Raw genomic sequence first — 23,693 nt, forward strand, 5'->3', positions numbered from 1 at the left:
GCCGCCATTTTCATTTTATGCCATAAAAATGCTTATGAACGGACAAAAGGGTAAAAACGTCTTAGAACTTTATGCAAGTGCACTGATTGGGAAAAACTGAAACTAGAGGGTGTTTTTGGATGTTTTTCACACAAAAACATATAATTAATGCTGTCACATGGCGAGAGTAGGTGAGTCAGAGCATTCGTTGATAATTTTATAAAATAATAACGACTTTGACCCAAAAAAATAAAAAATATTATATAGGTTATAAATTTGAAAAAGATATACTAAAAAATATATATTTAATTATTCATTTTTTAAATAATATACTTAATTACTCAAATTTTTTGTCGGGGGTCCTCTAGAAGGTTCACTACCCACCCCTCCATAGTATGTGTATTATAAAATTGACTCTTGTTCAATTATTATTAGATTTGGGCCACAAAATTCAACAACGATGTTTATTGTAAGTCTATGGCGACTAAAATAAAACCTTAAGCACACAAAAGAAAATTATCACAATTATTATCCTATAACTAAAATATTGTGGATAATTAAAAAATATATGGCTTTAAGTTGAAAGGGAGTTCGTCCATAATAAGACTTAACTTAAGTAAGTCATCATATATCATCTGATTAGTTCGTCCACTACATCATTATTATAGTATGCCTGGATTCTTACAAAAGATTCTTAATTTGTAATGTTGAAATTATAAGTGAACTTTAATGATCTCTAGAGTGCATCTAATTTAGTGTCAAAATTATTATATTAATTTTTAAAAATATTTTTAATTATAATTTATGTAATATATTTTAAATTTTATAATTTATCAATAACATTGTTATATGAGTTTATTTAGGTGAACGTATCAAATTGGTTGGATGACGGATCTAATTTATTAAGTAGGCAAGTGAAGGTGCAGCCTTTAAATGGTAAATTTTACATAATAAACCAAAAGCAGTATTTTTTTTTGATGATTCAATAAATAAATATATATATATAATATAAAATAAAACATTGTTTTGATTTTTTTTAAAAAAAATCAATCGAATATGTGATCGTAGCCTGCCGATCACTTTGGGAGGTGGAAATCTGTTCACTGGAAGTGTTTACGATCAAATTTTATCTGTTGCTTAAGTATCCTCAAGTTGCCACAAACTGAAATGAGATTCCTCTGTTATTAACTACCCTTTACTATTTCAGTAAAAGATAAAATTTGCCACCATCATGATCATATGTGAAAAAATAAATCGAAAAATTACAATTGACTATTATGAAGAGAACATACCCCTTACTAGAAACATGATAAACTTGAGATATTGACGGTGCAATCTGAGCTCGAGCAACATAAAAATGCATGAATCACAAGGAGGGAAACAACATGGCGTCAGAGAGGAAGAGATCACTTGTGTTGTTTCTTTATTACAACGTTGTATCTTATCCTCGGACTCATCCATTCGAGCAACATGACAACGCCCTAATACAAGTTCATGAACTCTTCCACAAACCGCTCATAAAAAGAGGGATAAAATTTATTAAAACAATGTCCATTGGTTTAAATTACTCCAACTGATAATTCTATTTTGTTGGAGCATGGATCCTTGAAATCGTAAAACTATGGAACACTAAACTAGACAAAGTAAGAAAAATCCAAGAAAAGATTTTGTCGTGGGCCCCGCTGCCACTCCGAGGCCACGTCATCTCAATCCAACCCCGACCTTGTTCACTTCCACTTGGAGCACCACTCCACTACTGTTTCCTCCTGTTCACCATGGACGAAGTTAAATCGATCTTGTCTTCTGATGATTATGATTGAGGGGAGCGCAGCAGAAGCTACAGAGCTGCCGCCTTGAATTCCATGCATGCGGCAGCTAATGCCCAACAACTTTAGTTCCGCCTGCTGCCTTTCTGTACTTCTTCATCTCTTTCTTGTTGCAGATTGCTAAATCTTATATGATGAATTCTTGTTCTTGAGGTTGCTGAATCTTGTACGAATCCTTCTTGTGTAAAAAGATTTAATCTTGGTTTTCCTTATGCTTCGGACTTTGATCATTGGTTCTTTGTCCCTTGGCCTGTTTGATATTTTGCCACAACCAGGGTTTTCAAGGTTTACAGGCTGAATTGGATGTTGAGGAAGAGGAGCAGACCAGTTCAGGAGCAAAGCAAAGGGCACCTCATGTCTCACGCAGCATCTGATGGCGTGGAGAAAAAGAGCTCTTCTAGCTCCTTCCTCCATGTCCCCGGCTTGCTTGTTAGATTCACCGGCAAGGGGCCATCAGACTGTGGTGCAGTATGGAGCCCTACATCTCCCCTTGACAAGGCCTTCTCCAGCCCTGACTCTGGCTCCCCTACACCTGCAGGCACTAATGGCAGGCTTAAATGTTGGGACAGCAGCAACAGGGTTGGCCTTAGCCTCCTTGATTCTCGCAATGAGGATGAGGAAAACATGCCATGGGGGAAGGCCTCAGGGCATTTTGGCAATAGGAACATTGTGTTTGGTTTACAGTTGAAGAACAACGTCTCCACTCACAAAAACTCCTTACCCCATGACTATGGAATCTTGTCGCAGCCACATTTTGGATCACCCAAACCTCATTCTGGTTCTCCAGGGATGAATATAGAATCGAAAGAGGCTAAATTACATAGTGAAGAGTTTGAATTTCTGCGGTCGTGTTCCGTCGACACGGGACGTTCATCTTTGCTTGCTACTCACTTGAATTCAGAGGCACTGAATTCAGAGGCTCAGTCAGCTTCCAACTTTGAGAAGGTTTTGGGGTCCCTCCCAATATCTTTCGGCTCTTCTCATGGACTTCTAAGTACACTCTCTGTGAGCGAGATCGAGCAATCAGAGGATTACACTTGCATTATATCTCATGGTCCTAACCCAAAAATGACTCATATCTTTGGAGATTGTATACTTGAGAACCACTTCAGAGGATCCTCATCCTTTAAGAATTCTGATAATAAAGAAGAGGAAGATTCACTATCATGCTGGTTGGTCCTTGAACATCTTCTAGTCTTTATAATTCTACATTAGTTTCTTGTGATTATAATTTTGTGCGCATTGCAGTGGCAATAAAGCTCTATGTAGCTGCTATTGCTGTGCCCAAGAAAGATTGATGGAACAAAAGATGGAGATATTTTCAGCTGGATCTACAAGTTCATCATTCCATGAGGAGTCATTGCTTGATGAGATGGCTTTGGCTTCACAGAGTGAGCATTGAAATTCACAAGGCAAACAGCTAAATCTTCTGTGAAATCGATTGTTTGCGACATTGGCAATCACCGTGTACAATTATTTCTTTGTTTCAGGGTTTATAGTGCTGTTAATGGGTTGTAAACCTCAAAATAACGATTATGGTTGGTTTTGATCAGTGAGAAGTGTCAACCACTGCACTGGCTCCTGGTTCTTCTCATATTTCTCTCTTGTAGAGGTTCTAAGTTAATGGTATGGATGAGACAAATTTCGTGATCTTTTTTGTTTCAAGCTTTGAACAGAACACACCATCCTTATAAAGCAGATTTTGAGTTCCAAGTTAATTTAAGCAGAAAATTAGCAAATTTATTTAGTGGAGAGAAATTAGCTCAATCATGATGAGTCTATGTTAAATATTATGTATTGATGTGAAATTTGTTTTTCAAATTTCCAAACACAATGAATAGAAGGTAAGCCGACTATAAGGTATAAGGTCGATGATAAGTATGGATCCAACCCTATTCTTGAAATGTATTACAAGTTCCTATTAATCGAGTGCATACATAGATGATCACCACCTCAAGACTTGTATGTTGTTCGTATGCCGATTGTAATTACGTAATTACTTGGTAATTTGAGTTGTAAAAGATATTTGTATAATACTGAAGTTCATCGTCACAGTATTGAACTATGAAGTGCTCAAAGAAACCAGATCTTATGAAACATCAATTCCCAAGCATAAATGAACATGAACAGTGCGATTACATGAGACAACAGATTTAAGTTTCTCTATTCTTTTGTTCTCAAAATCTCTTACAACAAGAACTTGAATAAGGCAATGTTTGAATCTTGTCACTGCTTGATGCAGATGCCACACAATTGGCCTATCTGATTCCCTATCCCTGTTGTTTCTACTAAGTTATGTTAATGTTTAAGACAACTCAACAAAAAAAGGAAAAAAAATTATACATTGGCCTTGCACGCGGATGCAGCAACAGCCTCACCAATTGTCATGAAGATGTGATCGGATCCAAAGAGTTCCCAAGTTCCTGATTGAGATAGCTTCTGTGCTACTTGTCCAACTGGATTAACCAGAACAAGCTGCAAATCATTTTTTCACACATGTCTAGTAAGTTTGAAACTAGAGATTCAAACTTTAAGTTGTAGAGATGGTATGAAACACTTGCCTCAAGTGACCTTTTATCGAGTATCTTCTTCAGCTCCTTGAGTACTTCAACGCCGCTTGTATCCATGTCCGTTATAGCTGCGTAAAGTTTGAAGCTTATCGTCGACAAAGTAGTATATTAACTTGTGTGCATTTGTCATAGTCAGAATGCTGAACTCACCAGCCATGTCTAGTATAATGCATCTGAGGGGATTCTCATCTAACTTTGTGATCCTCTCTTCCTCTTCGCGAACCCATCTCAAGATCCTGACATTGAATCAAATATTACTTTTTATCTAAAAACGATATGTATATGTGTGAGTGTGTGTGCAATTGAGTATTGCTGACTGAGATCAGGTAAGTCCTTATATTGGCACGACTAGTCTTGAACATGTAGAAGTATTGACATGAGTATGAAACTAACCTTTCTTGCACATACATCGAATTGGTGAAATAGATAGGGGACTCGATGCCAAGTATTAGAAATGATGGCATCCTTGTAGCCTCCCTGTACTGTGCCACACTCCTGTAGCTGTTTGTTCCTGGGATATTCCCCAAGAGGACTGTGTTTGGTCGAGTGACCTGTATCAAAATCTTGAATAACGATACTGCGACCTGCACAGAATGATATAACTGTAAGCACATAGCTTGTTGCTAGTGCAGAAATGGTTCTTGTTGGTCGAATGATAAAGAATGCTTACAGCTATGGCTAGACCCATCTGCACTGATATAAGAAGAACCCCAAAGAATGCGCTCATGCAAGCAAGAAAATCAAACTTGTCCAACTTCCACAACCGCAGTGCACCTTTGACATCGATAAGTCCAATCACCGCCGCGATAATGATCGCGGATAGAATGACATTTGGAGTGTAGTAAAAGAGAGGCATGAGGAATAGCATTGTGAAGAGCACTGCAGATGCCATGACAATGTTGGATGCTGCTGTCTTGCTTCCAGCATTGTAGTTCACCGCCGACCGAGAGAAGGAACCTGGAAGACTATATGGTTATTTCAAATTCTTTTTCTGTTACTTTTTTACAAGGTGTAGGGTTACCAGTTGTGACATAACAAGAAGCACAAGATCCTGCTATGTTCATGATTCCTGTGGCTATCATTTCCTTGTTACCATCAATCTGATAATTTTTTAGAGAAGCAAATGTCCTTGCCACAGCTATTCCTTCCTGCAAATCCACTGTCAATTAACTCTTCTCTTCTCTTTTAGCCGTGGAACATCGACAAATCTGAATGAGTTGAAAAGGTTTAGTAGGATTACTGTGAGAGCCAAGATTCCAGTAACTATTCCTGTTTTAATTGTAAGACTCAAGTAGGGGCCTTGAAAGTCCAGCATATTGGCTGAAGGAGGGTTCAGCCCCTTCTGCAAATGCCCAATCTGTATGAAACCAGCAAGTTCATTAGAACAAGAACTAACTCTTATTAAACTCGATGAAAATTCTTACTGTTGGGACGCCATGGTTTGGAGCTTTGAAGACGAAGGAAAGGATGGTAGACAGGATCACTGAAGTCAGAGGGGCTGCTGCTGATACCCAAAAAAGCTTGTGTCTCCTTAGGCTCTGAGTCATTCAAGATCAAGAGTAGCTTAAAATTTAGCCAAAATTTTAGTCCCTATACTTTTCGACAAAATTGAATTATCTATCTATCTATCTATCTATATATATACATAAAAAGAGTTTTATAAAGTATGAGTTCTTACAATATGTCTTGCAATCAATAGGAAAGCAAGGAACGAGAGTCCCATAACAACAGTTTGCCATGCCCACTGTTCATATCATTAGAAAAGATCAATATTAAGCACCATAATTTCGACAAAACTTTGCGATTCTTCCTTCGTCAAAAATGGGCATTTTTACCTCTCCCTCGTGTTGGAAAACAGACTGCATCACCGGAATGAATCCCATCCTCGTGGTGAAGTGAACTATTCCAAGCAATCCCTTGAGCTGCTGAAGTGACACTATGACTGCTGCTCCCCCCATGAACCCTGTCAGCGTGGCCTTCGACAGGAAGTCCACTATAAATCCCAACCTGCAAGCAAGAAACAAGATTTCAGATTCAAAATTTTACAGAACACAATAAATAAATAAATAAATAATTTGACCTTAAAAAGCCCAAGCCAGATTGGAAGACACCAGCAAAGAATGTAGCTGTGAAGGCTAGCTGAAGAAACAAGGCAGGTTGCTTATCAGGGGAGACCTCCTCCCTCAGCATGGCTCCCATCACTAACGATGCGATCGACACCGGGCCAACAGCGAGGTCTCTTGAGCTCCCAAGAGCAGAGTAAATCAATGGCGGAACAAAACTAGAGTCTGCCAGAAGAGAAAAATCCAGTTCAACAACTAGCTATTTCAATTTTCATTGAAGTTTAGCGTTCGAACTCACAGAGGCCGACGATGGGAGGCAAATCCGCAAGCTTCGCGTAGCTAATTCCCTGCCAAAGTAAATGAAACCAGCGGTAATACATTGTCCACAAGACGAGCTAAGTGAGAGAGAGGAAGAGGTGAAGGAACTGTCCTCACTTGCGGGATAGCCAAACTTGCAATGGTGATGCCCGAGATGGCGTCGGCCTTGAGGAGGCTGAGGGTGTAGTCGGAGCCCCACGCGAAGATCGGAAAGACGTACTGCAGCGCCAAGGCGAGGCTCTTGAGGAAAGGCTGGTTCTTGAACTGGTGGAAGGGGTCGTCAGGGAAGAGGAACTCACTTAGCCTCTGCTTCAGGCATTGGAAGGCGGAGCTTTCAGGCGGCACGGCGACCCTGTGGACTTCCGGAGGGGCCATGGCGGCGCGCGAGAGGGGCATGGGATCCTCGAGGCCACTCGTGGTTACGGAACTCTCCACCCTGCTCGGGCTTCCCACCATATGCCTGCAACTGAAGCTTGTGTGGGAATGGTGTTGTAATGGAGGAGATGAATCGAAGAAAGGTAAGGAATTCCACTTCCTATGAATCAAAGAATGGTGTTCTTAGGTGATCACAGTCATGAGGAGTGCAGAGTTGGGCATGGCTCCAAATTTATTCTTCTGGTCCTTGATCTGCATGGCTTTGGTGGAGAATGTTCAAGTGTTTTTTTAAGGAGACACGCTTGTTATTGGGATAATAAAAAGACATCTATTTTTTATATTATTAAAATAACATTCCATTGTGTGTCAATCTATTTTTGTGATATTTTTATAATAGTTACTTAGTTGTATATATATATATATAACAGTTATAAACTTTATCTATTAAATTATGTAACCGTTATAATCATATAATTATTATAATATAATATTGATCGATATTAATATATTATATATATATATATATATAATATTTATATTATAATAGTTATAAATGGTAATGAATATAATATAATATTATTAATATTGATCCATTTGAAATATTATATTTTAATAATTATGAATTATAGTTATATAATAACGTTGAGAAAGAGTATTATTAGGAATAAAAATAAGTTGAGCCAAATCAAATGCCATTTTGATAATAAATAAATAAAACATCTTTATTATAATAACAATAAAAAAATATCCTTTTAATTTTTACCAAAAAAGAAAATAATTAAAGATATATCAATATGGAGTCAGCCATTTCATAGGGAGAGAATGAATTGCAATCAATTTCAAGAAGAAAAATCACAAAAAATAGGGGGAAAATGAACTCATTGCTCTTGATCATAAGTAAAGAACTCATTGCTCTCCAACTGTGGCCATTTCATAGGAAGGAATGCCATTAATTACTTATTATCTCCTTTCTTAAATGAAAAAAAATACGTTGGTTTTGAGTACTAAAAGGATTGACGACGGAGAAAAAAATATATATAAAAATTAAGACCGTTCTTAATTAATTATTTAAAGGGTTAAAATGACGCCCTTATTTTAAAAAAAGTAAAAGGCACTTTATTATATTTTTTATTGAAAATATATTTATTTTGATATTATAGTAATCATAGAGTAATTTATAAAAATAAATTATTTATTTAAAATATACAAATATAAAAATATAAAAATAATAGAGTAATTTATAAAAATATCAAATATTATAGTAATCATAGAGTAATTTATAAAAATATTAAATATATTTATTTTGATATTTTTTTTATTTAGAAAGATATGTAAGGGAAGCTCTTAAGTTTCCATTCTTCAAGACATTAGAATAATAGCAGCTTTACATGTCTACGGTAGTGCCAGGGTGTCAAAGTCTAAGTATTAATTTGCTTAATAATTATTATCTTATTTAAATCTATAAAAAAATTATATTAATGTTAATTTTATCATTTCAAATTAAATTAGCACCTCAAAAATTGTATATAAATGATCAACTATATATATAATCTTTTTTTTTATAAAAAAATCAACATATATTCCGTCCAAGTAAACAAAATCTAAATAAGTCATATAGAAAAAGCACATTAAAAATAGTGAAAAAAATAAAACTCTATAACACATGTCCAAATTAAATAAGAAATTTTGAAATATATTTTACTATCAAGAGCTTCTTGGCTAACTCACACTGCAATAAAACAATAGTTTATGAATGCTAATTAAATTAGTTATATTGTTATGCCTCGATACACCAACTTGTCAATGCTTTAACACATGTTGGTAGAGTATATAAGTGTTGATAATTTTAGCATCCGCTTCAGTAAAAAGTGAAATTCGTCATCCCAACGGTTTCACATGGTCGGTCTCACAACTATCTATGAGAAAGTAAATATAAGTCTACTCTGTTGTAACCAACTCAACTATGCCCCGGAGGAGATAATTTTAGCATAAAAAATTATATAAGTGTAGAATCTAGAGGAAGATTATAATGAAATCTTGAATATCTCGAATAGGAAGACCATAAGAAATCTCACTCAAAACAATATCATAATCAGATTTAAGAATAGTTTTCAATTAATTGAAGGATGATAGTCTCTTCAAATAAGATAAGAGCAAAAATTCTCCCAAAAATCTTTCAAATTTTTTTTTATCAAATTGAGATTTTAAAAGATAGCAACTATGCTACTAAATTTGGAAAGGCATAAGATGACCTTTGTCTCATCTTTAACAAAGGGGTATGCATTTTAATCATCATTAATAATTTTTCTCATATTTAAGTAGAAAGTGACCAACATTGACTAGATATATCTCCATAATATTATGATATATATTGTCCATTTTGAATCTAAGTCTTCTTTTATTTTTGGATTCTACCCAAAAGATCTCATACCAATGAAGATATCTTTCATCTTATAAATGCATGATTTTTTTAATATATTTTCACTGTGAAATTTTTATTGTATCCAATACCATGTTACATCAATCTTCATCATTTTATATGAAAGATGTTGTTAAGCTAATGATTTTTTTATCTCGAAGGTATAGCATCTTGGAAAGGCATTCTCTTCTTCGTACTTTGAAAGTATATCATCTATAGATTCTTCTATATTTGTAAAAGCTTTTCTATTAGAGCAATTCGAAGAAACATAAAGAGAGCTTATTGTTTGTGGTAGATTTGTCAAGTTTAGATAAATACGAAGAAGCCTTATGATTGAAGAACTTAGAGTTTTGTGAAACAATCCCCCAATTAGAACCATTCCCATGAATAAAAGAAAGGGTTCAATCAACATTAATTCATGTATGGTTTATTCCATCAACATGAAAATGCCACATCTCATCATGAGATGATAAAACTCATCCATGCATGTATTCTTCAATGGATGTTTCTGTCCGAGCGATTACAGATCTGTTCTTGATTAGTCTGACATTCAATGTGCATATATAGACCATACTCACACACGAGTCACTTAAATTCAGTGCAATCCAGACTCTAAATTAGCACCCTGCGGGTCCATATGTGAGAGAGACTCTCCACGTACATGCATATTTATAACTTTAATGGTTATGATTCAATATAAATCAACCTTCAAACCACTCATTCTCTCATGTGGAACTAAACTCTCATCCGCATAAGAGATCATTCATCCACCCTCTTATTTCCATTCATTTGCCAACAAATATCTTCAACAATTATCTTAATTCTAACTCCATTAACGCATGTAATTAATTAAAGAATGGAGAGGGTAGTTTACGGGCGATATATTGTTTAAGTAAAAGTGAATTAGATTTACCACTAATTAAATTTGGTAGGAAAAGCTATTCACTTGCTCATTTGCTAGCTTTTCAAGACATTCAAATCTTTAAGTCTACACATAGCCTCAAAATCTATATTCTTTTTGTGTCCTGATCCACTTAAATTCATTATTAACTGCCTTAATCTCCTTAATTTATCAATAGAATCAGTTAAAACACTTTAATTTTAATCTCATTAATTTCTATGCTGCCATCATATGCTAATTGACTTGCCCTTAATTTGCCATCTTCCTCTCCTTTCGATGAGGCTTCAAAGGCACAATTATATCGGCAAGATCGATTAGATCTTTCACCACCCTAATCTTGAGCTTAATTCAGTGTATCCTTTTTCTTTTCTTAATTGAGTGGCTAAACCATGCACTACATCAAGTGAAAGTGCTAGGCCCTATCGCTACTCAAATGATAATATATACTTTAAACCATATATAATTTTGGGAGATAAATATATATATATATATATATATATCGAATAAAATTAAGTAGCTAATTAATTAATGTGCTATCTATATATGATCATTAAATTGTAGATACTTGAGAGAGAGAAACTGAAGAATGAGGGAGAATAAGAAGTGGAAGGGGTGTCTTAATTCAATACATTCTCTCATCCTCTGGAAATTGATTCCTCCACCATGAGATGAGAAGACTGATCAGGAAGCTTATCCTTTGTGGATCTGATCACTTTTAGTGCAAAGATAATGAACTTGTCACCTCAATCCAACCCTAGCTAATAAAAGCAATTAAATGGTTAGGATTGCATCAGCCAGAAAGCTCACCGGCACGCATCTAATGATGAGCTCTAGTGGTGCTTTGGGAAGAGATTTGAAGTGCTGATGCAACACATCAGAAGCTTTGATACCAATTGACACAGTATATAATATTGTGTAGTGAATAAGGACACGAATTTCACGCAGAGGAAAATTATCGATTCTCATCCAGATAAAAAGAAATTACAAATTGTGTTAATTCAAAACTTGATCAATATATGAGATTCTAATTTTTTTTATAGTTTGAGGATACGATGTGTTCTTTATAAAATAATAGATTTTTCTAATAAAATCCTAAATTTTCTAATAAAAATTTGACAAATTTTTTTAACAACTAAACAACTTTTTTTTAAAGCTTCTAACTAATTATAAAAATAATAATTTTTAATAAATTAAATTCTTATTGTAATATTCTTCTCAATCAAAAAGAATTTGACTTCGTCAAGTGGGAAGATGGAACAGTTATGAAATAAAAATGTTTTTTTGACTGAATCACATGGTTGCGCTTATTTATTTCTTCAAACCTTTATCTTATTGACATCAATATATTTTCTTTTATCAAGTAGGAAGGTAGAATAATTATGAATCATAGGTGTCTTTTTAGTTGAATCTGATAATTGTTAGTTTATTTCTTTAATCATTGTCTTTTTTTTATACCAATATGATTCTTTATTTGTATTATTTTCCTCCACTAAAGAGAACTCGACTCTTAGCAAGTTGTTGACTTATCTTCTAGGATCATCATTTTTTAGTGTATGAAATAATTCTTCGATAACTTGAGCTCGTATGATGGGAATGTTGTGTCACTAATGAGAGTGTAGGATTAACCTGTAGTCAATTCAATGAAGAAAGACTTAAATGTTTCTGAATATGATAATAAATCATTGAAAATTGAATTAATGTTTACATAAATAGGCAAATTAACAACATATGCATGAACACTAATTTTTCTCATAATTTGAAAAGAATCGAAAGAGAGGTTATTAAGATTTTTTGAGAACTTTTTAAAAATGTATTTGGGGTGAATGCTGATAAACACATAATCCCCTACATTATATTTCTTAAATTTATTATGTGCATTAATTTAAATTTTTTAAGTCTCATTACTTCGGTGCGATTTTCCTCCTAACATTGACATGGATCTCTTTGATTCGCTTACTTAGAAGAAGAAGAAATGATAAGGGAATCAGGTTTATAGGTCGACGAACTTTCGATCCATAAACGATTTTGAATGTACTACAATCAATAGAATGGTTTATCACAAGTGGTGCATAAGTTATCGGGCTGGACTTGCAGAAGTATCAAAATCAAGGAATTGCATATGTCCATTTGATTCTCATTATCATAGTGCCAAAACAAATTGTTGCACGACACAGCCGCTACCTATGAGTCCTTGAACAAATTGTTGCATTGACACAACCACCACCTATAAGTCTCAAAATAAATTGTTGCAGGAGGAACAAAGATTGAAACATCCTTCCGAGGAGGACTAGAGTCTCATGATCGACAAGTTCAGATCATCTGAGAAGCATACCAGTGTTTGCTTTTGCATTGGAAAACAGATGGACTCAACTGAAGCAACTCGGAACAAATTAATTACCGCCCAGGTTGTTGATTGTAGTGGCTCTTCTCTTTCTTCTTTGCAGCAGCAAGCCTAGCACTTCTTGCAGCTGCCTCTCCAGCAGCAGCTTTTGCGGCAGCATCCATTTCTTTACTTGATTTCTTCTTCCTCATGGAAGCCACTTTCTTTATCCTTTCTTTCACATCAACTGCAGATGCATCCTCCTCTTCAGCTTCGGTGGCTCCCTCCTCCGGCTTCTTGTTACCATTTTGATCTTCCCCCTCATGCTCCTTGATGTCTCGCAAAGATTTTTCTTTCTTGGACTTCTTCTTCTTGGAGGTTTTGGTTTCTGGAGCGCCTACAGTTTCTTTCTCGCCCTCACCATTTTGCTCCTTTTCTTTCATGTCTAAGAAATAGATGGAAGCATGTTTACAAATGTAAATAAATTCATATCAAAAACAAATAGCCCTTGATTGTTCCCTGTGGACTAAAATATGCATAGATAAATATAATGACAGAACATATCATATATGTAAATTAATTTTTTTTTCATATAAACAAAAACTATGAGAAGAAAAAAAGCATTACCGTTTATCTCATTTTGTGAAGAATTATTATCTTTATTAGCAATCCCGAACTCATTTAAAAGGGCATCAAGTTCAGCCATTTCTTTTTTCTTAAGCTCCTTCTTTGAGAGTTGCCTTTCTGCATCCTTGGCTGGCACAAGAACAGGAGCAGGTTTTTCAACAATTGGTTCCCTAATGACAGCTTCTGGCTCAATTTCAGGTTCCTCAATATCGTCATCATCACCAATGTCAAGACCATCATCTTCAGTTTCACTTTCCTAAACAAAGATGTGAAAGAGAGAAAAATGTTCCATTTTCTGACAAATTTTGGTAAAAGAGAAGAACTTTAATATCAAATAAAAAAAGGCACACATGTAAGCAAAGGCATGCATCTAATACAAGCAACAAAGACGGTGAATCAATGATAATAATCACTATCAAACAATAATAACAATGATACAATCATTAATAGGACAACTCGGTACACAAAGCTCCCACCAGTGCAAAGTTCCAAGAAAGGATTGGACCATATTTGATCAATTGTATGGATCCTTACCTTGTATGTTCGTTCACAATGATATAATCTAATATTCAATAATATTAAAATTTTAATAAAAAATCATTTTAACCCTAGACTTCTAGTGCTATTTTGAAATGCCACGTAATTCTACAATTGTCCTTCTAGTGGTTTAATAAAATCTAGTCCAATAGTCAAACCAAAAAGTTCCCACAACAACAATCTATCTACTTTGATACTAAATGAATAAAAATGTCTTCTTACAGTTCAAACATATCAATGATACAATCGAATATTCAGTAATGTTAAAAAATAGAGAATTTGATTTTAACCCTAGACTTTTATTATTTTTCTGAAATGCTTCTGTAGTTTTATAATCCAATTTAAACATATAAATGAGTCAATCTAAAATTCAGTAAAAGATAGAAAAGCTTTTATTTCAACCCATATAACTTTTATTACTATTCTAAAATGCCCCTGTAATATTACAATTGTCCTTTTGGCGGTTTGATAAAAACTAACCTGATTTAGTCACTAACCAAAAATCCCTGAAACCCTCATCCATCTACTTAGATACTAAATGAACAAAATTGTCTTCTTATGCTTCAAGCACATCAATGATACAATCTAATAATCAGTAAAATTAAAAAACTAATATTCAGTAATATAAAAAATATAGAGAAAATCTCATTTTAAACTCTAGATTTCTACTACTTTTCTAAAATGTCCCTGTAGTTTACATTCAATATTCAAAAATATAGCTTATATGGATTATGTGTTCTGTCTCTTACAACAGTTTTTGCTAAGTGTATTTGATTCTAACATGGAGTCTCCCATTGCATATCGAACAGGTGCATTCATATTATATGGCATAAATTATTAAAACCAATCTGGATTGCTTGGTCCAACCAAAGATCTAGTTTAGTTCGGTACTTCAATGAGACCAGATTTTCAACTGAACAGGTCAAGAACCAGTTGGACCATTTTTATCAAACCAATAAATCCACTCAGATTGATAAAAAAACATGCCCCAGTTTAGTCATTAACCAAAAAGATCCCCAAAACACCCATCCATCTACTCTAATACTAAATGAAATAGAGAATTTCATTTTAACCCTTACACTTTTACTGATTTGTTGTAATGCCCCTGTGGTTTTATAATTGTCACTTAAGCCCAAATACTTTCATAGTGTTGTTGGGATTCTTACAGCTGGCACAAACTATAATGTTGCATTTCCATCCACTCTTAGGTCCCTTTTAGCATCATAGTGTCATGTTGCACCATAGAAATTATTGGCACTTAATTATTGATTTTTTACTCATTTCATATTTATTATTTTTTTAGGTTTTACAAATTAGATATATTTATATTCGTTAATTTTCTAGTCCCTGATACTCAATTAACTTGTCCTGTTGGCTTTCAAGTTTGATATACAGTTCGACCAATTAATCTATTGGCTCGACCAATGAACAAGTGACACATGGCTTTTCTGGTTCAATTACCAGTTCAAATAACTATTTATGAGGCACCAACATGGAAAGCATAGTTTTCTGAAAATAACATTGTAAGAAAGGTTTTCAAATGAGAGGAAATTCTTTATATAAATTGGAAACAGCTTGATATACTCAGTAGCAAGAATGCATCGGCTAGAATGTGCAAGTTGCACCTGAAGCCTTAGCATGGCATACACCATGCTTGTACAACAATCTATTGTACAAAATTAAACACAAAAAGTTCTAAAAGGCAATTTTAGCCAATAAATGATAAGCCAACTACACAGTGTCTATACAGTAGACAAGGCCTAGGCAAGGGCCTAGATAGCCAGCATTAAATTTCACATTAAAGTGATATTAAAATAAAATAAGATGATAATAACCTTAAAAATGACTAACCCATATATGTCTAAGCAAGTGGATTAATCAAGTTACTAAAAGACGGATTCAAGCGGTAGGTGGTGGGTCAACAGAATTTAGTGTTTCACAGAGGAAAATACTCAAAAGGAGAGCCTCGACGCAATGATAAAGTTATTGCCGTGTGACTTAGAGATCAGTTTGTGTAGTCTCGAAAATAATCTCTTGCAAAGCAGAATAAAACTATGTACAATAGACTCTTCCCTAAGACTCCGCATTGACGGGAGCTTCGTGTACCGGATTGCCCTTATAGAGAAAAATACTCAGTTTGAAAAGCCAACAGAAATAAAATAAACACTTAGATTTACTTCACTAATCCACCAAAACTGACATTCAATTCAATTTCTCTAAGTTACATCTAGAAATAAATTCAAGTTTATCTAGCACTGGATACAGTATAAAGGACTATGTAAGCAATTGCAATCCCGGCACAATATAAAGGGATCAGTAACTTGCAGGATCATAAAACCAAAACCTTTAAAGTAATCTGAAATGTGAAAAATTCTATGTATTGGTTTTAGCTGTAAATATCAACTATCTAGGTAATTTATTACAACTAGGATTAAGAAGCACAATAATGACTGGAAAACTCTAAGCAGAAGAATTCTGCGAAAGAGGAATCACTAAATGTAGGTTTCATTGTTAGCTACTACACAAGCATCCACACTCAAACGAAGATATACAGTACACGTACCTCCTCTACGGAAGCCTCAAGCTCCTTGATATGTCGTTGATCCGACGCGCCCCAAACAGCCTTTGGCGGCGCTGTAGTCGCATAGTAATCATCGTCGTCGTCGTCGCCGACATCGGCCCACGATTTGGACGTCAGCGGTGCCGGCGCCCAAAAGACTTGCTGTTCCTGCTCCTTCGCTTGACTCTTAGACGCTCCCTTGCTCTTCGACTCCTTGTCCGACTTCTTCTTCTTCTTGAGAGTCTCGAGCGCCGCGAACACGTTGGTACTATTGATCTTCAAGGATCCATCGTCCCTCCTGCTTCCGCCTCCGACCATCTCTCCCTATCGTCGCACCAAGAGATATCCAGCCTACGGTTTCGAGATCTACCTCAACCGGAAGACAACCTTCCGGATAAGAAAAAAGGAACAGAGATCGATGCAAACAACAAATGCAAGATTTGCAACAGCTTGCTGGCAAAAAACGAGGTACTTGCGAGTCCTGTGTCAAAATTTTGGATCCAAAAAGAAGATCCCGAGAAGAAATACAACAGAATTGGAACTCCAACAAAGAATTGAGAAGGCGAGGGAGGACGCAGGGATCCAATTGCTGGTCTCCGACGAGAGCCCGAGAGACGTCGAAGAGCGATTAGGGCAAATACAGATAACGTCTTCGATGGCCCGAACAAACCGAACTGAACAGCCCGAGAACTAATCGAATATTTTTTAACCAAATCGGTTAATTCGGAAATAATTAATAAAACTTAATTCCGCCATGCGAGGTCCGGGGAAATGATCTAAAGCCTTACTTTGCCTTTAACAAAAAACTGTTTTCGGATTTGAACTCGTGTTGCGCCAAGACTCCCCTTCAATTAATAAAACTTAATCAGTTCAATAAAAAAATAAAATCAATTTAACTGAATCGATTTAAAATTGTGACAGAATCGATTTAATCAAACAACCGACAAATGGAATTGAGACTCCAAAAATAATAAAGAAAGTGAAAGTATAAAAAAATAAATAAATAAATATACGTACAGTGGCTTCTCTTCCTTTTTTATGGTTACCATTTGGTCTCTTTTAATGCTGTATCAATTGGATAACTTAAGAGAAGTTTACATAGCCAGTGAGGAGAACACATCAAAGGCAAACAAGCAAAAGAGAGATGGCAACATGTGCCTCTGAATTGAATCAAGATATAGCCAAAACCACCCACAAGCATTATCTTCAGTTAGTCATTAGCACTACTGCCTAATTAAGCACCTTGAGACAAGCAGTTCTAACAACATCAAATCTGTCATAGAAGATGAAACTCGAGCTAAAAATTTCACACATATTTCATTTCTCAAGCGCAATACCGGATGTACTGAGCAAGGATCCCAAGCTTCATGACTTTCTTCTGCATGCCCTCCACTTAAATTAGGATCCGATCGTACTGCACCAATGAAGCTTGAGATGCATACATAATATGCATTCCTGGAAGAAGTGAAAAACAGCAAAGACAATATTAGCTCATATAGTGACTTGATGTGGAAGAAGCAGTTGTATTGTTCAGGTAATATGTTTTAGATGTGCAGCGGACTGTAAATAATTTGGCTGGAATCATGTGAATTGAATAATAGTGACTCATGAGGAGAACCTAGAAGGAAACTTTCTGAGGATTGAGATGACTGGACAGGAAGAGAAGAAAGTGATGCAACAAACATGAGGGAACTCACACCACAAGGCATAAAGTAAGGTATAATTGCCTGTACTGCTGACCGTTCTTGTCTGTGGCCTATTTATGAATTTATAGAATCATAGTCATGGAAATATTAGAAAAAGTATTCTAAGAATTGCTTCCAATACACAAGTTCCCAGGTGCAATTTGGATTCACAATAATGTCATTCCTACAAAATTCATGCAACATCCTCGTTTGATCATGAGCCATGGCTTCTCCAGAATCAAATCCTTAGTAACCGTGAATGCCCATGTCTTCCTCCATGAAGATTCAACTATCTACAATCAGATTGTGTTCAGATATTGACTCGTGATGTGGCGTAGCACCACCTCTGGTCATGTTGTCTCTCCTAAGCCGCTTTGGTCACCACTTTCTACAGGAAGAATGTTTATAGACATAGCTCTTACACTTGGAAGCTTATGGAAGAACTCCATTGTGTGTGTGGAAGTGTCAAAAGGGCTGGGCCTTCCATAACACAACATTGCATGGTTGTGCCAAGACACGGGCACAACAAACCCAACAGCACTACTAAATCAACCTGAAAATTTTTGAAGAACATACCTCTTAAATTCACAAAAAGGTTATTTTTTTTATTATTCTATAAATACTTTCCAACTTTAGTCATCATCACCATCATCCATACCATATGCCTTATTCTCAAGTGAGTTCTGCAACATCTCATCATGGTTGACTTTGAACCAAGTCGTCAAGTGTTTGGGCTTGACATCAAGTCCATAAGCTGTGGGTAATGGGAGGAGAAAGTAGGAAGGAATGAACATTCCAGTGATTGAGAGGATTGGTATGCCTCATTCCAATTATTCTTTGTCCTACCATGTTGTCTGAAGAGAAATTGGGAACGGAAAACCGACCACCAGGGTAAATCGGGAAGCGCATCGAACTATTGCGTTCCCCTTTAAGGATAACTTCTAACCTCCATTGCCCCGGGAACCACATTCTAGGCTATATTGACGTTTGCACCAGATGATGCTTGCCCTTCTTATTTCTAACCTATATATAACACCACATTAATGACAAAATAAATACTCAAGGCTATATTGACTTAAAGAAGGAGAACTCTTCAGCGACACTACCTTCCTATGTGTGATATAGACCAGTAAACTCCTCACCCGAACCTATTGCAGCCCCATTTATCTTCTATGATCTAGTTCATGACTATTCGGAGCTCACATGCTGGAACACAATTGGATCCCCCTGACAATAACCAGCTGTCACTTCTCTGAAATCAGAACCTCCACAACCCCACATTGTGTCCATATCCTTCCATGAAAACTTGACTGTCTACAATCTGATTGTGTGTGGCTGCATCGACCAGCGATTCCATAGACATCATGTGCAGCTCCACTGACAACTTCTGTAAATGCAGCTTCCTCAGGGACCAGGTAGCATGTGCGCTCCCTTGCAATCAGGCATAGTATGAACTTTGCTAATGTGGCCAATCTCATGCAGATTGCTCTCAACTTTAGTTATGCAAAGCTGATATACCCAGCACATACTCTTGTTTGTTGGTTTCCTAACAACATTTTTTGTGTTTGAAACCATAAGACTTAGTTCTGAATAATCTGGAAGAGCAAGATATTGTATTATATATTTGTATAGAGATTTAACTTCCAATATTAAATCTTGTGATGGCTTTTGCAAGCTGGAAGTGAGAATGTCGCATGACAAAGAATTTCATATTTTTCAAATAGACAAAAGAATTGTAGTCCAAATAAAAGATTGGAAGAGAGAAATCTTACCTGTAGATTTCAGTTGCTCAGGTAGTGAAATACATTTTAACGTTAAAGAACTCCAGAGTCTCATGCAACTGGAATTTTTGGTTCCCCAAGATTTACAAAAGCCTCCGCACGGACTATACGGGCAGTGGCCGAATGCCACGATATAAGATGATCCATGAAATTGTTAACATATTTGCTTATGTCATCCTGCTTAAAGTATTTATTAAATAATACATTGATGAAAAGCAAGAAATATCTGAATTTAGTGATATAAAATTATTTAGCAGAACAGATTTGCAATACCTTGTAGTCCAAATAGTATGAATGCTGTCACAAGTATAAAAAAAAAAAAAAAGGATTATCAGTCAGTTGTCTCAAACATGATCCCAGTGTGATTTAAAAGGTGGATTATTCATATTATTACCTCCCACATGTCCAGGTTGATGATTGGCTGGAAAAACAAAGAGGAACTGTTTTTAATATGAAGAAATATGTTGCAAGGAACAATCAGTAGAAGGTTAACTTACAATATCACCCCAAACAAGAGGACAGACTGCATTTGATGTTTTAACTATGGAGAGCTTTTTTTCATTAGTTTTCACTGCATAAAAGAGGAATTCAACTCACTCTCCCTCATTCTAGCTATAAATGAAGACAGACTTTATTTACCTAACGTAAAAGATATTTTCTTGTCATTCTGAATGAAATAGCAATCAATCCAAGGTCCTTCTGAGTGCATTTATGTTTCTGAATATGTTTTCCTTTTCTAAAAAAAATGCAGCATATCTAATGCTGAATATGATCCAAGGCAAAATGTTCAAGTTGCTTCACTTCCATTTCCCCACCTCATCTGAACTGGAATGTGAGAGCAACCAATTGTCTTTTTCCTTTTCAACACTTCAATTGTTGTACTAGAAGGCAATTAGATAACCAAAATGAAGATTTGATAAAGAAGGAACACAACCATTGATTTTAAAGACTAGTATTGCTTCATCAGAAAGACTTGATAAGCATGACAACTGGCACTTCTCAGTGACGAATAATTCTTTCTTCACCCAATTTTAGGTTGCTAAGCATGCAATTAAACAGAAAAGGTTAGTGACAATGACATACAAGCTTTCATTTTAACTTTCCTAGATAGTTTGCACATAAGAACTAACAACATACAGAAGGGAGGTGAATTAAACAGGAGCTAAATATAAAGAATTAACTCACAGACAAGCCACACCCAACCAGATCCAAAAAATGTTATTGCTGTTTGTACAAAGTCATCTCTGAAGTTAGAAAACGAGCCAAAGTCCTTTTCAATCTGCTGGAGTAAACCTCCCCAAGGCAATTTCCCGCCATTAGGTTGCATAGATTCCCAGAAGAAATCATGGTTCCATATCTGTATAATATAAGATCCAAGGTCATAACCAAAGTACAATGAATTATGCCGGCTTGCAAACAAATGTAATTTGTTAAGTGATGCCTCTACAGCTTATGTGGTTATTGGATAGGATTTAGTAGACCAAAAATTGCAACAAGATGAGGTTTCCTGGGAAAGAACAATGACTGGAATGAAAGGTTTAAGAAGCCTGAAAGTACTATAAAAATTAAGACATGATTAGTATTGGCATCACTCCTGCGAGCCAACATTAGAGGAGGAAGGGTAAACTAGAGTTTTGGCACAAAGGAGGGTGCTCACAATGGGATTTAGAGGAGAACGCTTGTGACATGATTGAAACTATTTTTGATATGCGAACAATTCAGAGTTTCTCGCGGAAGACACTATGTGATTCAAAGCTTCTCACGGGAGAAATAGACTTGTAATGTGAAGTTCCAACATTCGCTCATGTATTGACCATTTCATGGCTTCTTGCATACCAGCGAGTACAACTCAATAATTAAAACCATGCTATAAATACATGTAATATTCCTTTTGCAAGATGTGGAATATATAGTTTCTTAACAAAAGATATTAAAACATAATGAAATGGAAGAGCAAAATCATCTTCTATGATAAAACATCACATAAAATTTGAACAAGTAGAATTGCAAGAATTACCTCAGCAGCATTATTATACTCAGGTAGTGGGTTGCCATTGTTGAATGTGGTTTTGATCAACTCCTCCATTGTGCAGCCATACAAGGTGCTCTTGGCAAGTTGCTTGTTCAGGCTATCTACATATCCTCGATGAATACTGCCCCAATGCAGTTCCAGGGTCCTCCTGCTCATGTATGGTTCCAGTGCATCCTAGCATCAAATAGAAAGCACAATAGGCTCAAGAGTACCAACACAAGAAAGCTAAGTTTGCAGTGCATGGTTTAAATGTGATTTTTGGAGGATGTTAATACTAAACTCCTATCTTACCAGCTTGTATGGAGGGTTTGTCAGGCCATAGTATGCCAGTACCTTGGAAGCTTTTTGAAACTGATGCAAATGTTTCTTCTGTGGGAGCAATCAACATCAAGGTTTACAAAGTGCCTTCCCATGTAAGCGAATGGAAAAGAAGAATTACAAATGTTTTTGCAATGGTTTCGTTTAATCAAGTCAAATGAATCATTCTTGTTTGAACACAATATTCTCAATTTAAACAGCTTCAGGAATTAATTCTAGGTTCAGACAAATAAACCAATCTTTCTGCAACTTATCATTGAGATGTTAGATGAAGCCTCAATTCAAATAGTCCAATCATCAGTTAAGTATTGTAAAAAAAGTCTTTAATTCTATGATCTGAATTTTGACTCTCAAGATGCCTTTGAACCGTTTTCCCTGTTGATCAATGAGCATGCAGGTGATTCTGTTTCCTGACAGTAATTTTTTCAGTCTAGATAACTATCGATCAGTCGAGCTCTTGCATGTCTTATAATTTCAGTAGGCTAAAGGATCAGCATTGTAAAACCACATCTTAATACACCTTCAGGTGAATCACCAGTCAAGATAAAAACTTAGCTTTGAGACAATTAGTTAAGCTTGGTATTGCTCCTAAAAACTGCATTAGTATCCTTAAAAATGTTATTTGGTCTCAAAAAAAATGTTGAAAAAAGGTCAGGTTTATCCCCACTAAAAGTTTCTTTTTGAACTGACAATTAGCCACTATCCAAAATCTAAACAGATAAATCCAGAATTACTTTAGCAGTCTTCTAGATAATGTTCACTACTCATCCATATTTGCATGAGAATAGAATCAGAGTGAAGTAACAAAAGGAAGATAACCAATCATACCCAAAGGCTACTAAATGCTTAAAACACCCTATCCTCAACGCAAGTAAATTACTTCCTTTTCACTTTTTTACCAATTCTTTCCTCGCACGCGAACTCAAAACCTAGGATGCAGATTGAAATGCACACAATCTGAAAACGCATAGCATACATGCGCATTTGCTTTACCTCAATGTTCTTGGCGTTGAGAAATATCTTGCCTGCTGCACTGCACAAGGAAGAAAACACAATGGGATTGTGGTGGAGTTGGCCAACTACTGATAAGAGAAAAGAAAACGGACCTGCTACTAATGGAGGGACGTTTAGCGGCTTGGCCAGGAAGAGCCGAAAAGGGGCTTGCGAGGGAGAGGGCGAAGGTGGATCCCAGCGAGAGCGCCATGGTTCAGTACGACGGAGCAAGCAGCAGAGAGATGGGAGACGAAGCGAAGAAACGAGACGAAGAAAGCGAGATCCAGTTCGGGCAACCCTCTTTTTTACCTTTCTCCCCATCATCTTTCAAGATTAGAATTTTATTGTTTATTAAACTTATTTTTTTTCCCGTCTGAAAATGATAAAAA

General features: G+C 35.8%; 4 protein-coding genes across 5 annotated transcripts; 1 reads left to right on the plus strand and 3 right to left on the minus strand.

The window, feature by feature from the left end:
- Window positions 1-1,745: 1,745 nt before the first annotated feature.
- Window positions 1,746-3,457, plus strand: LOC141820452 (FCS-Like Zinc finger 8-like). Of its 2 annotated transcripts, none has more exons than XM_074707771.1 (3): window positions 1,746-1,971; window positions 2,081-2,977; window positions 3,054-3,457. In XM_074707771.1, the coding sequence occupies exons 2-3, from the start codon at window positions 2,109-2,111 to the stop codon at window positions 3,205-3,207; spliced, it is 1,023 nt and encodes a 340-aa protein (XP_074563872.1). In that variant the 5' UTR covers window positions 1,746-1,971; window positions 2,081-2,108; the 3' UTR covers window positions 3,208-3,457. The 2 variants fall into 2 exon arrangements, with proteins under 2 accessions (XP_074563872.1, XP_074563873.1); XM_074707772.1 differs by having other exon boundaries at window positions 1,746-1,958.
- A 685-nt stretch (window positions 3,458-4,142) lies between these two features.
- LOC141820358 (putative sulfate transporter 3.4) lies at window positions 4,143-7,212 on the minus strand. The gene is made up of 13 exons (XM_074707651.1): window positions 6,874-7,212; window positions 6,737-6,785; window positions 6,456-6,663; window positions 6,211-6,382; window positions 6,054-6,119; window positions 5,800-5,913; window positions 5,616-5,732; window positions 5,397-5,523; window positions 5,046-5,332; window positions 4,769-4,959; window positions 4,526-4,611; window positions 4,367-4,443; window positions 4,143-4,280 (listed from the first exon to the last, which is right to left on the minus strand). The coding sequence occupies exons 1-13, from the start codon at window positions 7,210-7,212 to the stop codon at window positions 4,143-4,145; spliced, it is 1,971 nt and encodes a 656-aa protein (XP_074563752.1).
- Window positions 7,213-12,548: 5,336 nt separating this feature from the next.
- On the minus strand, window positions 12,549-17,155 carry LOC141820436 (uncharacterized). Its single transcript, XM_074707747.1, has 3 exons — window positions 16,499-17,155; window positions 13,399-13,654; window positions 12,549-13,216 (listed from the first exon to the last, which is right to left on the minus strand). Exons 1-3 carry the CDS (start codon window positions 16,811-16,813, stop codon window positions 12,846-12,848), a joined length of 942 nt encoding a protein of 313 aa, XP_074563848.1. The 5' UTR covers window positions 16,814-17,155; the 3' UTR covers window positions 12,549-12,845.
- A 411-nt stretch (window positions 17,156-17,566) lies between these two features.
- Window positions 17,567-23,565, minus strand: LOC141820420 (superoxide dismutase [Fe] 2, chloroplastic-like). Its single transcript, XM_074707728.1, has 10 exons — window positions 23,418-23,565; window positions 23,305-23,344; window positions 22,285-22,362; window positions 21,979-22,167; window positions 21,147-21,318; window positions 20,459-20,532; window positions 20,356-20,382; window positions 20,235-20,258; window positions 19,953-20,138; window positions 17,567-17,950 (listed from the first exon to the last, which is right to left on the minus strand). The coding sequence occupies exons 1-9, from the start codon at window positions 23,513-23,515 to the stop codon at window positions 20,013-20,015; spliced, it is 828 nt and encodes a 275-aa protein (XP_074563829.1). The 5' UTR covers window positions 23,516-23,565; the 3' UTR covers window positions 17,567-17,950; window positions 19,953-20,012.
- Between the last annotated feature and the right edge of the window lie 128 nt (window positions 23,566-23,693).

The sequence above is a fragment of the Curcuma longa genome, unplaced genomic scaffold, assembly GCF_044706935.1.
Source record: "Curcuma longa cultivar G26 ecotype Majalengka, Jawa Barat unplaced genomic scaffold, ITB_CL_G26_1.1 utg3290_np1212_1714210_RagTag, whole genome shotgun sequence".
In the NCBI taxonomy this organism is placed as follows: domain Eukaryota; kingdom Viridiplantae; phylum Streptophyta; class Magnoliopsida; order Zingiberales; family Zingiberaceae; genus Curcuma; species Curcuma longa.